General features: G+C 40.3%; 1 protein-coding gene across 1 annotated transcript in view; it reads right to left on the bottom strand.

Annotated features, from left to right (window-relative positions):
* The window catches only part of PEX14 (peroxisomal biogenesis factor 14), a gene marked incomplete at its 5' end in the record, with an annotated part of 38,329 nt that extends 28,144 nt beyond the window's left edge, over window positions 1-10,185 (bottom strand). The window contains one exon of the mRNA XM_010075288.1: window positions 10,101-10,185. Within this exon, the coding sequence (XP_010073590.1) occupies window positions 10,101-10,185 (85 nt within the window). The remainder of the gene's footprint in view (window positions 1-10,100) is intronic.
* Between the last annotated feature and the right edge of the window lie 4,797 nt (window positions 10,186-14,982).

Genomic DNA, 14,982 nt, shown 5'->3' with positions numbered 1-14,982 from the left:
TTCTGGAGCGTGCTGCAACACACTTTTTTTCCTCAAGTGAATTCAGGAAGGGGGCTGTAGGTGGCCAAAAACTCGAGGCGTTTATGGTTATTATTGAAGGGGGACACATAACAGTATTACATGAGTAGCAAAATACCTATTTGTGGATTTTACATTTTGCAACATGTGGCATTTAGAAAAAATACAGAAGCAAAGCATAAGTACTTCCAAGTCAAAATAAATTCTTACCTATGCTAAGGCCACAACGCTCCTAGAAAAATAGCCATATTACACCTGTCCTCAGTTTTATTTGTCCTCTAAATGTGAAAAGCTTATTTATTTGTTCTGTGGCAGTTGGCTCACAGTCAGCCAGCCATCCATGCAGGGATATTGCCCATCTTCATTCTCTGGTACAGATATCCACTGGTATCTCCTAAGGATGGTATCTTAAAAGGTGAGACAAGGCAGAGACAAAGACAAATTTAATTTTATCACCATAAAAAGGGACATTTCCACATGGGCAGCAAGGACATGAATATCATGTGTATGCGGGGGCGGGGGGGATTATAAACGCATTTTTGGCGAAATTCAATAAAGCTGATTCCACTGCATAAGGTCAGCAATTTACTTTTAAAAAATGATATGATTGCAACTTTTAATATAACCCATGTATTTGCTGCAAGATGCTCTAGAAGATTGTGTAATGTAACCACCCGACCTCTCCACAGGAGCAGAGATCACCCCATTTACCCTTTATTGTCTTGCTAAAAGCAATGCACATTTGCACAGTATGACAAAGTCAACAGCTTTTACTTCAGAGAGCCTCAGGTTTCATTGAGAATGAATTCTCTGCTCTCCTAGGGGAGTGGAGTCTCGCCTGGACTAGGTTCCATCAGAAAGAACATGAAAGAATGAACCAAAGACTAAATTCCCCTTTTAGCAAAGGGAAGAATGATTGTGTTCTAGATTAAATTTAAGAGGGAACAGCAGAAAAGCAAACAGAAGGATTTCATGTTCACAGGCACCCAAGACGTAGTTTAAACAGGGTAGAAATGTTGTCTAAGAGAACCTAGCAAATTATCTCATACAGGAACTTATTTTATCTTTCCTAGCAGGAAAGTATCATTAGGTCTGAGATGGATTTCAGCAGAAGAGCAACACAGATTATCCTAATTGCACTCCTTGTTTTAGCCCCAAGGGAGAAAGCTGTCTCTTTAGACTTAGAACACCAGGTTCATTCACCGAGCAGACCAGGAACTGAATTCCTTTACTTGCTCCAGGAAGACTGTGGGGAAACCCTGGGCTGGATGACCATGAAGAGCAAATTCCTTCTATTTCAAAAATATTTTTATATAAACGTACATAGATTTCTTCAACTGTCTCAAGGTGAAGCCTGCTTCAAAGGTCAAAGCTGCAGGGCTGGATTAGGATTGCACGCAATCTGCCTGAGCCTTGACATTCTGACATTCTAAAGTTTGCAGCTCTGCCCTCCCATACACAGCTGACGGAAGTAAATTCTCAACCTCTCTGCAAGGGCAGCAAGCAACTTCAAAAAATCACACGCTGCAGCACCAAGAACTCCAAAAACAAGCATATCAAAGCAATTTATAAATAGAGCTGACATAAATCTTACTAAGTCCATAACGCAGAAGTGGTAATTAACCCCATTTTACAGATGGGCAAGCTGAGGCCAAGTCGCTCGCCCAAAGCGAAGCAAGCAGTCAGATCTCAGCTTCAATGCCTGCTCTTAGACTGTAACTAGGGAAGTGACTTCTTTTGGCACTCTATATTTACTTTCACTCAAAAACATGATAAATACATTATTAAATTTACAAGTCAGACTTAGGGTCTGGGTCTTTTCTGCTCATCACTAAGGCTAACAATCTCAGGACTCCAAATACAACTGACTATTTTAGCATTGTCTTCTAGAATAGACTCCAGCTCACTTTGCTGTAATCGTATTGGTTTTTCAATGCTACCAGGAATGGAAATATTATTTTGGCAGTAAACAAGGCAGATATGACTCAAAACACACCCAGTGAGCAATAGGAGTTAATTTTGCAAAGCCATTTTTAACGGCTCTTTTATATTACACAGTTACTGTCAGATAGCCAAGTGGAGACACATCATTAAACCCATGACATTCCAATTATTTGTTAAAATTAAGCTTACAACCAATATTTTGTAGCATACACTACTTCCTGGGCACCAAACCACTCTGTTCCAATTTATCAATAATTTTAAAGCTACAAAAGCATGGCAAAGGTGATTCTGGACTTTCACTGAAATCCTGAGGAATTCCTGTGGCCCGACAGAAACAGGAGAGGTAGCAGACTGTGTACCCAATATACTCTAAATGAATCACCTCTCTTGTTCTGTGGAGCATAGATCTAAATGGCTCAAGATCACTGTAGGTTGAGCCTGAAGTCAGAGAGGAAGGATATTGCCACTCATACATATATAGGCATTTAGAGGATGTAAAAATTGAGAGTCACTCCCTCAATGGCTTCTTCACAACATCATTAAATATCAAAGGGGTGCCTCTTGTGATGCACGTTCTCAACACTTCACACAGAAAGCAAAGAGAAAGTCACTGAGATGTTCATGTTTTTAATCTTAAATAGCAGAGCTTGTATCAAAGCCCTTTAAAACAATCTTGCTTAAACCAACACACTGGGAACCTTAGAAGGCCCTAAGTTTTCCATGACTCTTTTTCTTCTGCTCCCTTTAAACAGGCCCAAGTAGGATTTTCCCCTCATGTTCAGCAACATACTGACTGAGTTCAGAGCCTGTAGTCTACAGTATTGAAGCCAAACGTGCAAGTACGAAACAGTGCAAGACGACAAGCTTGTTGGAGCTATCCAGTAAACACAATGATGCATGTTCCTGCTAGTGAAAAGCGCTTCTATGAAAGAATTGTTTAGTTCCAAGTAGACCTCACCAACAATCTTCTAGAACTTCATACAGAAAGTATTTCTTCAGGAAACCCCAAATGTTCTGGAGAAAAGCAATGATTTCATAACAATTCAAAAACCATTTTTTCCAAATATTTTCATGGTTGTAGTATGGTACATATTATATTATCCTATCAACCTCGTTTATTATCAGTTGCAATATTAAAGATTCCAGTCTAATCAATACAGAGTAATCTGCCAGGTCCATAATATTTCATTTTTTAAAAAAACCTCTGTGTTTTTAAACGTTAATCCCTATTTAATATAAAAACAAATTTCCAAATCTCAGAATTTCCAGTGGGACAGAAATTGTTCAACCTACTTTCTAGATACCATTGAGTTATAAAAAACAATTGCTATAAAACAATGAAATGCACACTGAGTACAATGTTCTTCTAAAATAACAAACTCACTTGTTTATAGTTTCTGTCAAACAGATACACTTTTTAAATCATCTGGCTATTATAAACACTAAAAGGTAGCACACAGAAAGGCTTGCCTTCCTTTGTACACAGCATCACATGGCTAGCTATGCGTAAACTCATGGTTTTCTGCCCTCTCTTGAATCACTGGTGTCCGGGACAAGAGTCAAAGATGAAATATGAACCGATTTCTCCATGTGGATAGGGACTAAATAAATTACTTTTCCAAGCTTCTTTACTTGAGGAATGATAGTGAAGGCTTTCTATAAGCTGTAAGATCTTCTTCCAAAAGCCCTGACAACTCCAAGGAATAGCTGTATCTGATTCCCCAGGATGGCCTACGGTTGACCAGTTTATCACATTTTGTTAGCACTACTGCTGCAGGTCTCCTCTTGGCACAGAAGCCAAGAAAATCTGTAAAGTTCACAACAAGTTCAGCTAACACAAACAGTGGTAGAATTGATGGGGGGGAAGAGTCAGCATGATGAATAGGCTGGTACTGAACAGCAAGTGACAAATCTGCAGATGGAAGACTGGCAGGACAGGGAGACATCTCCTTCACAGCAGATGGATAGGGATTCTCAATCATTTTCAGGAAGAGAAAAGAAGGCAACTAATACAAAATACAGAACTGTGGAACTAATTTCTGGATCATGAGCACATCTATTCTTCTGGATTGTGAGACTCCAGCAGTGGAAATCTTCCCTGTATGTTGAACACTATCAGCACTGGGCAAATGCAGCAGAGTGCCAAAACCCGATGTGACTCCCGATGATGCTGATTCAGATAGGAACTGCTGGGAGTTCATTAGCAATGAAAGCATTCATTTTCTCACTCTTCATTCTTTCCTTGGGAGACAACCAGATGTCCCCAGTTATGCAGGGTTGCATTGACCCAAAGCTCGGACGGGAGGCACCTGATGAACTAACTGGTAGCATGAACAGGTGTAGGATGTATTTTTCTTTAATCTAAGCAAAATATTCTAAAGCACATTAGCTGTATTTCAAAGTCATAAACAGAGGCCTAAGCATCTTTAGTAATTAAATATCCCATAGTGCTTTTCAAGAATCTTAGTCAATTTTTTACCCAGTAATTACATTGTCTATCCCTAAAGCTCCCTCTGCAAGATCACTTAGACAAAGTATTCTTCATTTCCTCTCCTAAAAACCACGTAGTGACGTTAAGCTGCTGCTGTCCTCTACCTCAGAGGCGGATGCTTTTCAGTGGAAGGCACAGTGAGATCTAGATAACCCTACACACACCATCAAACATGCTCCGTACAAATAGCTGCAAGGCTTCAATGGTGAATAAGATCCTCAAATGAAAAGCATTATGAAAATTTAGAATACACTGACTTCTGTTTCACCTGTACAGTCATTTCTGTAAGTCTACGCAAGCTGTTAGACTTACTTTACGCTACTTGAACACCTGTTCCAAACTTCTTTAATAATCAGAAAGCACACCCTCCCTGGTTCTACCTATGCTAGTGAACTTTCTCTTACTGTGTGTTAATCTGTTCTAGATGCTTCATACACTGAGTATATTCTTGCAATAAGTTTTTGTTATCAGTCTCTGAATTCCAGGTCTCACTTGTAGCTTTGCAAGTGCAAGTGATGAGGTCTGTGCAGGCATTGGCACAAAACACTTATTAGCTAGAGGACAAGCTACCCCATCTGCAAGGACAAAACAGGACAAGCGCTAACTCACACACTTGGTTTGCAGTGAAGCCTTCGCTCCTTTTCTTCACCATCTCTTAAATCCATTTCCCGTCAGCAAGTTCGAAGAGAAGGCCAAGTCATCTAGTGTTCCTTGAACAGACTACAATTCCGGCGTAAGTACACATTCTTGCATCAAACGTGGTCATTTCTAGAAAAGCAGAAGGTTTGGAAGGCCCCAGCAGTTTGGCACAAATAGATATTTTGACAGCATAGGCTACTAACTGTATTTTTTGTATAAATTGCCACTGGTCTCTATTGGCATGCACTGTATTTTCTTCTCAAGGAAAAGCTTTGCAAAAACTGTTTGAGCTTCACTGAGACATGTTAAAGAATTAATTACAAAGTAAAGCTGAAGGAGAAAATTAATTTTGGAAACACAAGAGGTTACTTTTCCTCCCTTTTCTGGAAGTGGGGGAGGAAGGCAGTTATTTTCATCTTCGTGCTGGGGGCAGGAGTTGGGAGCTGTCCAGTCGATAACCTGGCCATCTGAACAAGGTTTGTAATTAAAAGGTCAGTGACCTGGAAAGCTAGGGCCTCACTCTCAGGGCTTCTCAGTAATGACGGCACTATTAAATTAAGACTGTTATGAAATCAATGCTAAAAAAGCTTTCATGGTAACGAGATTCCATTCAAGGACATGCAAACTGCCTCATGAAATGGACTTAAATTATAAAAAAGAAACGTAATAAAGGAGGGTTAAATTGAAGTCTGCTGAAGAATTTACTTCCTCTAGAGCCCTCCAAGAGTGGGCTGTGCCCCCTTCTCTCAGGTCCCAAAAGTGATCCACTTGGGTTTCTTTGGCAAAGAAGAAAAGACAGGGATTCCAAGAATTCCAGACTACAAAGAGAAGAAGAAAATGAAGTCAGTTTTCTACTGGAGATTTTTGGCTTGACAGCATTTGTTTCCAGGGAACCAAGTGCCTTTGAGCTCTGACCAGGAAGAGGCATGTACAATTAAATAATTTATTCATCTCTTCAGAAATCACCATAGTCTGGCATCTTGACATTGCCAAATCTTCTGGAACTCTGATGTACTGCAAAAAGCTGTGCAAGACCTACCGGAAAACCTTGTGTAGTAAGTCACTTCCTACCAGCCAAAGTAACGAAGCAGATTAGCAGATACAACATGTAAACGGGCACCACTTCCAACAGCCTCCACCTCATCTCACCAAGCAACAGTGCCGCTGCTTTTGGAAGCACGTAGCCCATTATATTACTCATATATACAAAAGAGCAATCCAGGCAGCATATCTTCTGAAGACTGTCCAGCCTTCTGGGTGGATGTTTTCCCAACATAACTCAACAGTTACACATTTACTTGCCCTAATGCACTTCTCCCATCATTATAATTTCTAAGCTCCTCGTATGCTTTTGTCTATTCCCACAATCCCACTCTGGGAAGGCATTACTGTACTCATTTTACAGATGAAGAGGCCAAGCAACTAAGAAAAAAGACACAATAAGTCTGCAACATAGCCGGTTTTCCCTTCCCTGCCCCAAAAGACGAGCACCCTGAAAAACAGAGCTGCACATGTACAGAGCACTTCCACCCCCTTTCTCTATCTCGCCAGAAGTTACAGATTCAGAGTACACAAAACTAACAAGCCACATGAGTTACCGGATGGGTAACTGAGCAGTACGGGACATCTGAGGCACAACAGTTAGATGACAGACACATTTCCACAAGGGTTTAAACCCCACATGCTGTCTAATTACTCCCAAGGCGCCGCTGATTCTGTGGCATGTCATCAGCAGAATCAGCGAGTTGGACAAAAAACAAACAGCATCTTTTTTTCCTTTCTTTTCTTTCAGATACTCTGAGGGGAAACAGCTGTTTTTTCCCTTCATCTGAAGAAGTTCATGATAAAAAGGAGGAAATGTCATAAATTACAAAAATGCCAGTGTAAGCTTCAAAGAAAATGATAAATGATTCTAATAACTTCATGTTTCTCATTAATGCCTCTGTATTTGGGAGTTTAAAAGTGCTTAAGACAACAGAGAAATCTCATCCAACATTTGAAAGACCTTTTACAAATCCAGGATGCCCTCACTCTCCCAACTGTCATCAACAATATCATCCCATGTTTCGGAGAGAGCAGTTCAGCAAACCCCTGACCTGCAAGTAACCAGGAAAGCCTATTTTCAGCCTGTGCAACTACTGTTTCACAATAAACCAAACCCCATCCAGCTGATGATCCTGAAGAAACTTTCATTTCTCACTGCACTGCAATGTATTAAACAAAACCCAGTTCCTATATTAAATATTAAATAATATTAAAAGGAAATAAAACTTCATTGGCCTTTTTAAGGAAGGAGATGCTTATAAAAAAAGCAGAAAAAATTATAATCCAAGGCAGAACCATCTCTGCAAGTCTCAGAAGTAAAATTTCTTAGGCAAAGTCAGGATTGCGGAACCTGAAAGCTCACCCACAGCTAATGCTCCAGTCCTACCCCTGCAGCCTCCACAGGCTGTAGCTGGGGTAGTGGAAGGCACCTGCAGGGGTAGGGCCCCTGGTCTTTCCCCTCCGCATTCACAGACACAAGGCGATCGATCACCATCCTCTCTACTGCAGGAGCTTTTAGCTAGACTTAGTGGGGAGTCATAGACCTCCCCTGCATGGTTCCACAAAAGTAACTACAAAAGACAAGTTCCTATATGGCAGACAACTATCTAGAGATATGAAGATTCCCCTCCACTGAAATTCTTCTGGTGTCCACAAAAAGATTTTCTACTGCAATTTCTGCTTGAAGAAACTTGTATCAGAGTAACTGTGAAAAAAACACAAGGGTATCTCTGCATTATTTCCTACAAAGACAATTTTAAGAGAGACCCTTGTAACTGAAATGGTTTCTCTACAGCAAATGCTTTTTTGACTGGCAGTGCGGACTTCTCTACTGGACAGCCTAACTGCCTGTAAAATGGGGATAAACATTATCATTGGGATGACAATGACTGCATATCAGAGAACAGGGGGAATAGCCTTCCAAACCGTGTAATCCCTCATTTACCCAGGACTAAGCTAGCCACAACATCTATGTTTCAAGAATAATTGCCTCCACCTGCTAGAGCAGAGAGGTACCACGCCAGTATGTACCTTCTGCTCTTGAGCACTGAACAGAGGTCACGCTGTAAGCTCAGTGGTCAGATTCCATAAGGACATATTTCCAGTGACTGCTGGGTACAGGCACTGCTGGACCCTGCTCCTTCCTACCTCCTACTGTTAAGTTTTCAAACAAACAATTAGCACAAAGGAAGGAGGGCTAATTAACAAATAGGAACAAACAAACAGCTCTACCAAACCATTTCTGCTCTTTAGTAATTATTAGCCAAGCAATTCATAAGAAGCATTAGTTGGGCCACAGTTTCTCTGCGCCTCCATCTCCCCACCCTTCTTCTTCTCCCAGTCAGGGATTTATTAAAATTAAACAGATTAGATGGAGCTCCTGATACTAAAAACTGTTCAGCGAAGCCTGCGGTGGGGAAGTGCAGAGCAAACACCAGAGACATTTGTCTCTAAATTGCTCTAAATACCTTCTGCAAATGAAATTCTAACCCAGCTGTGTTGAGAGAGAAAATGAGGAATAACTGGTCATTGTCAGCACAGAAGAAGATCAGGCAGTTATAATATTGCACGATATACTGGGGGCTAAGGATCTCTCGGCAACAATAGATTTTGTATCAGGTTACCCCGGGTAATCAGCACAGCTTTTAGGCTCAGCTTTCCCTTGCTTCATTGCTTCGATGATAGAGTTGAAATCCCCAAGCTTTTATGATTAATTACTCCCCGTAGGTCCACATATTTCAAGGAAAAACTCATGGAGCACAGCGGCCAACAGGCTCCAAATTTTAATGCCATCCTGATAGCATAGCAGGGCAAGCAACATACCTATGTGATTGTAATGTTCTCTAACTGGCACTAGGACAAGCAGTGAGAGGATCACACTCAAAATTATGTACTCATGAACTACTTCTCATGACATCATTGCTAAAACACAGGACTGCCATTCCCTTCTAGGTCCTTTGCTATTCAAGATGAGCAAAGTGGTGCATACACTTGAACTCTGCATCCCATGACATCAGGTGTCAGGCGTCTCAATAAACAGTTCATAACTCAGAGTCATATATATTTCATAGGCTTCCCTACTTTTCAAAACCCAAGATCTTTACCTATAGAATTTAACGTACCCTGAAGTACTTATGACTTCAATGTATAAGTGGGTCACCCCCCTCTGAAGTTTGGAGTTTGTATTTTCAACTGCTTGAAGTGCTCCATAGTGCCTGTAATTAATTCCAAGGTAAGACTGTCATTATCTACATCTTGCGGTAAGGATCTAAGCAATACGGTACCAGGAGGGTAGCATAACACGGAGTGAGCTTCACCTGAAATGCACTGTAAGTTGTGGACTTAAAACTTTAGAAAGAAAAAAAAGAACAAAAGATAGCTCTGCCATGAGTCAGAAAGTAAAATAAATTCTCAGTAGGCAATGGCTAAGGTATGCTCTGTCTAAGACGATATAGGGTTTGTCAGGATCTGTTCTATCCCTGCTATAGAAAAAGGCTAATCTCAGTCAGTAGTTTACCATTTCAGCCTGAAAGTCAGGTTGACCCCAGGCTTGACCTTAACCTGACCTTGTTTACTTTCACCAATTCCTTCGCCCTTCATTCCTCTCTCTGGCTCTCTTCAGAAACATTTGACCTTTTCACCTAGAAGCTGGTCATTCTAAAGCCAATGTCGCTACAGTTAGAACTGACCAACTAGTCCCCAGCTCTAAACTGTCCTCATTTCAGAAAAATCTGATAATAGTTAACCCAAAAGCTGTATTCTACAATTCCACATCTGGTGCCAATATTGCTCTAGTCAGCTTGGAAGACAAGAGACTGATATTTCTTACAAACTTCAAACCTTTTTCTGAGACAGACTACTTGCTTTGTCCTTAACATCTAATTTTCCACAGCAATACATTTTGGCTTTATGCTAGCTCAAGCTCCCTCACTACCACTGAGATCACAAAATTAAGAGTCTGTACCTTTCTTCTTCAGAAATGCTCTTCTGGTTGCAAGAGGGCTTTGGCGGACTCGTGGATTCTGTAAAAACTTCACTGCTGTCACGATCTGATGAGGGCAGGAGGATTGGAGAAACAGAAGAGAGAAAACACCCAAGTTAGGAATGGTTAAATTCCTATTTTACATTATGTATTCTGTACCGCGAACTAAGGCATCAAGTCCAACACATGGAGGACAGTCTGGAGCTGATATCAAGCCAACTTTCAGAACTGGTTCAATGAGCATCAGAGTTTGTGGTTCAGCTCTAATCAAACAGCACGACTATGGTATTTCAGCCTAGAAGTTTCTTGTTGAATTGCTGTTGAAGCAGCTCAACCTGTACAAAAACTATATTAGGAGTGATTCACTTTACTTTTACACAAAAACATCTGTTCTGATTGTGGCATCAGGGTGAACAGTGTGCCTGAAGTTCACAGCGCTTAGGAGATGGACACATCCATGTGAACTAGCTGAAGAGGTGACTTCCTTCCTCTAGAGCTAAAATTAACCACGCATGGGCACGGAAGAGGTTTTTCTCCCTAAATAGTGGCATAAACCTCCTAAAATGGCAGTAAATGCTAGACCTCTGTTAGGTAGGTCTTGAAGAGTTTATCTGAAAATACAGTTTCTGTAATTCGGTTTCAAAAAGGTTTTCAAAACTTTTCACAGCAGAAAAAGAAGGAAAAAATAACACCACTACTGAAATCACTAAGTTTCACTTTGTGTTTGAATCAAACCTTTCAAATATGCATTTCTGGTCAGAGAGCAAAGTTCTGATGGGTTTAATGGCACTTTCAATGTACTCCTCAGTGCATTCCATCAATGTTTTTTTTCTTTTAAATTGCATCTCTTATTTCTTTAAATACATTAATCAGGCTAGTGTAGGCAAAACGGATCCATTGGACAATGCAATAAACATGAATTATCATCTATCCAACACGCATAATGGCTTAAAAATACATAATAGCAGGTGTAGTTTAAATGATTAGTTATTACACCTGTGGTGGGTCTGATTCAATTGGGGAAAATCATCTTTAATAGGTTAAAAGGTTTAGATCACCAGGCTTCCCTTAAAGTGGCTGTAGAGAGGGTATGATGGAGTACGCTGTCATTACTAATTCATTTAAGAAAAACATGGGGGATACAGCAAAGAACAGCATAAACGAGCGAATCCAATTTAAACATCAGGTAAAGCAGAAAACACCTTTTAAAAAAGCATGATAAATGAATTTGGAAGAGAGATGAAATTGACATATTTATTTTAACGGGAATTTGACAAAGTCCCAGCACACTTCAAAGTTGGGAGGATAAAATGAATGGGGTCTTTTTAATTCTTTTCCTTTTCTTATTTTCCTTCATTTTTTTCTTCAAGTTTACATTCAGTAATTTTGAACCATAAAATACTGAAGCAAAATACCCCACATAAAGTACACTTTGGTTTCATTTATGTGCACTTGATCTGTCACCAGCTGAAATGCAGGTGACAGGCAAATCACAGATTCAAACTGTGCTGATATTGCTACGCCAGACGCAGAAATATAAAGCGCCCAAACGAATAACTTTAAAATAATATGCTGAATAAGAAAGATGCCCAAATGAGCAGACCAACAGATATGCGAACATATCAAAACCACTTTCCTTCTAACAATAATTACTTGTTTCTTCAGAAACTCCTCAACACTCCCTCCCACAGTCAGACACAAATGGCCTGCAGACCTGAAATTCTGCAAGCTCTCCTATTTAATTATCAGTTTTTAAGCATTAAAAAACCTGTAAGAAATAAGCAATATTTTTCATTGTGCTATTTCCATCACAACCATGTGAACATTTTATTGATTCTAACTCTTTATTAAAACTTATTTTTGCCTTGTAAAAATGTAAACATTTCAGGAGTAAATTTCACTCCAAGATAAACTTCTATTTTATCTCTTCCCTGCATCACTTCCTCCATTATTCACAACGGTTTTAATCTTAAGACAAAATAAAATTACAAGCAACAACAAACTTCATAAAACAGAAACCTGGACATGTATTCCTCCTCCCAATAATCCCGTGTTTCTCGTATTTGTGTTTGCATTTACCTCTGAACATTCCTCCTACAGGCTGAGCTGAAACTTCTTCATTTTTATAATTCATCTTGTGTACATGAGCAACTTATGAAGCAATTTTGGCCATGTCAAAATGCCGATATTTTCAACAAACATACACAGGAACTCTCCTACCTTCTATGGATCATTTTCTTTGCACAAACAAGGGCAACTGCAGTCCATAATTTAAACAGAAGAAGGAGGAGGAAGATGAGAAGACTTTGCAGTCCTGTGTATAGCCAAAAAAAATCATGCAGCAAATAGCACTCTGACTCAGCTGGTAACATTGTTCCATACTATTTCTGTATCATTTGTAACACAAATTTTACAGTATTAGGACACTGCCAAATAATGTGCATTGTATCACTACTCTGATTCTTAGATTGCCAGCACACACTGGCCAGCAAACTGGTTTTATTTAGTGGATCAGGTACATATTTCTCTTAATGAAAGACAGTGTATTTGGCTTTTAAAAGCAAGGCAAGTCCATAAACTTGCTATCCCACCACCACTTCTCCTGCAGTGATGCCATACACACAGATGTATTTCTGACTGGGTGGTGGTGGGTGGAATCCTGCAGCAGGTCTCGTCCTACAGTCGGACTTTCTAATTAGAAGATCAATGTAACTATTCATGGATTATATTTGGATCTGGCCAAATTATATAAATTCAGGCCAAATATTCTGCTTCAACGTCAAAGATATAAAACGGAGGCAGGAACTTTATTGCAGGTGTTCTGGGAGTGCAGCAGGCTGGCGAAATTCTGGGCCAAAGCACGGCACTTTGACGCTACAGCCAAGGTCCCTCATTCCCGATTTCTCTCCCTTTTGTGTTAATGGGGAAGGTAAAGCCAGCCTTATTTCTTATTATGCTCAAAGCTGCAGGGTTTCCAATGAGGCAAACTAAGCTACTTTATCTGTTACTAGCATCAGAAAAATAAACAATGACATTTAAAATACTGTGGCAAACGCCCACTTTCTACCATCTCAAAAAAAAAAAAAATCCCCAAATCAGCCAATTAACAAAAACATAAAAGACAATCACCTTTGTCAATAAAAGTTCCACAAAATTTGGTAACAGAGTTCCACATGGAAAACAGAATCAAAAGCCCCCAGGAGCGCAGCCCGTAAGAGCTCTAATAGATTTCCTAATACTGGGAACCCTCTGTAGGTTATTACTAAACAGCATTTGTTGATAGACTGAGACTTTGAGATGACCTGTGATGTAAAGGTTGGGTCTGAATTATACGTTGCAAGGGATGGTATTTTGTCTTTCTGAGTGGTTCTGGATCTGTTTAAATGCAACACTTCTTTTCATTAAGCAGAGGCGGCACAGGCCATGAACTATGCACAGACAGTTTACATTACATGTGCGGAAGCAATCAACACTGGCAATATACATGACGTATGTAAAAGAAGTTGGAATTAATTTTTTTCCAGTGTATTAAAAAATAATAATATGGCAGTATCAACAAACACTCAACCTATTTCAGCCAGAGCAGAAGGCCACAGCTATAGGGCAAATGGAACTGATCAATATATTAGGCTACAGCAACACCCCCTCAGTGTACGGCTGTATGTTTGCAAGGCTCAGAAGATTAAATTGTCTGTGAAAGGTTTCTGCACTCCTACTCTAAAGGAGATACCCAGAATCCTGTTAACAAGCGTCAGGCAAAGCCAAGTTACGTTTTAACAAGGGCTGACTTAAAAGCCTGGCACTGCAATGAACAAGAAAACCCCTTCAAACAGAAATGCTGCATTTTAGTAAGAAATCAGCGCTCTGCCAGGCCTATCTTGACAAATATAGTTACCGGTGGCACACGGAAATAGTTGCAAAGCAGCTGTTAATCAGGGAAACACATCATAGAACGCTGATGCTAGCACTCATGAAAAAATGCAAGGGGCTAATTATGAAGCCATATATCTCACTAAAGAGACACTGTTCCTGGAGATTCCAGGCTGAGCTCTCCCAGAGCGGGGTCCTGGGACACTACGTACACAATGTTCTGTAACACAAGCTTCCTTCTCCCAGGACAAACCTCTTCCCAATTCAGTGTTCTGGGCCCCAGAATTCCTGTGAAATTCATATTTCACAGAAACTGCTTCTTATTGCTAAAGAAATTATCTGCAGGTCGGTCAGGAGAGAGGAAACACTTTACAGCTCCTATGATTTCATTGACATTTTTATGAAACCATACAGAACCCCAGAAATTATTTCTGTTGTGAGAGAACCTAAAAACCTACAAAGTTTGGCAGCTCTCAAAGTCATATCGAGAAAAGTTTAAAAATGCAATCACAACAACAAAAAAAACCCCATATAAAGCAGAGCAAAGAAAAAAAAATTTAAAGCAAGAGTCACAGGAGCCAGAATGAGAAAAGAACAAAGGCGAGAAAGATACAAGCTTCAAACCATATCTGAGATTAAGAACGCAGAACTAAAAGACTACAGAATAGTAACCGAAAAATGATAATACAAGCTAAAAAGGAAAAATTCCAGGTGCCTGGAAACTCAGACAACTGAGAGAGTTCTATGAATGAAATCTAACTCAAAATCATCAACGTAACAGCTGCCAGATGAAAGGTAAGAAAACACACTCCAGCCATGGATTTATCGGCCAGTTTTCACCAGCACCGGAAAGAACACGGTTGCTGAAGGCAAGCCCGGCCGCGGGCTGGGGGCAGGTGAATGTCTCTGCTGGGCCAGCCCGAAGGCAGCAGCAGGAGCGGCAGGAGCAGGAGGCTGGCGGCAGGAGCAGGAGCGGCAGGAGCAGGAGGCTGGC

The sequence above is a fragment of the Pterocles gutturalis genome, unplaced genomic scaffold, assembly GCF_000699245.1.
Source record: "Pterocles gutturalis isolate BGI_N339 unplaced genomic scaffold, ASM69924v1 scaffold16992, whole genome shotgun sequence".
Classification (NCBI taxonomy): Eukaryota; Metazoa; Chordata; class Aves; order Pterocliformes; family Pteroclidae; genus Pterocles; species Pterocles gutturalis.
This window is presented reverse-complemented; position numbering and strand designations above follow the sequence as displayed.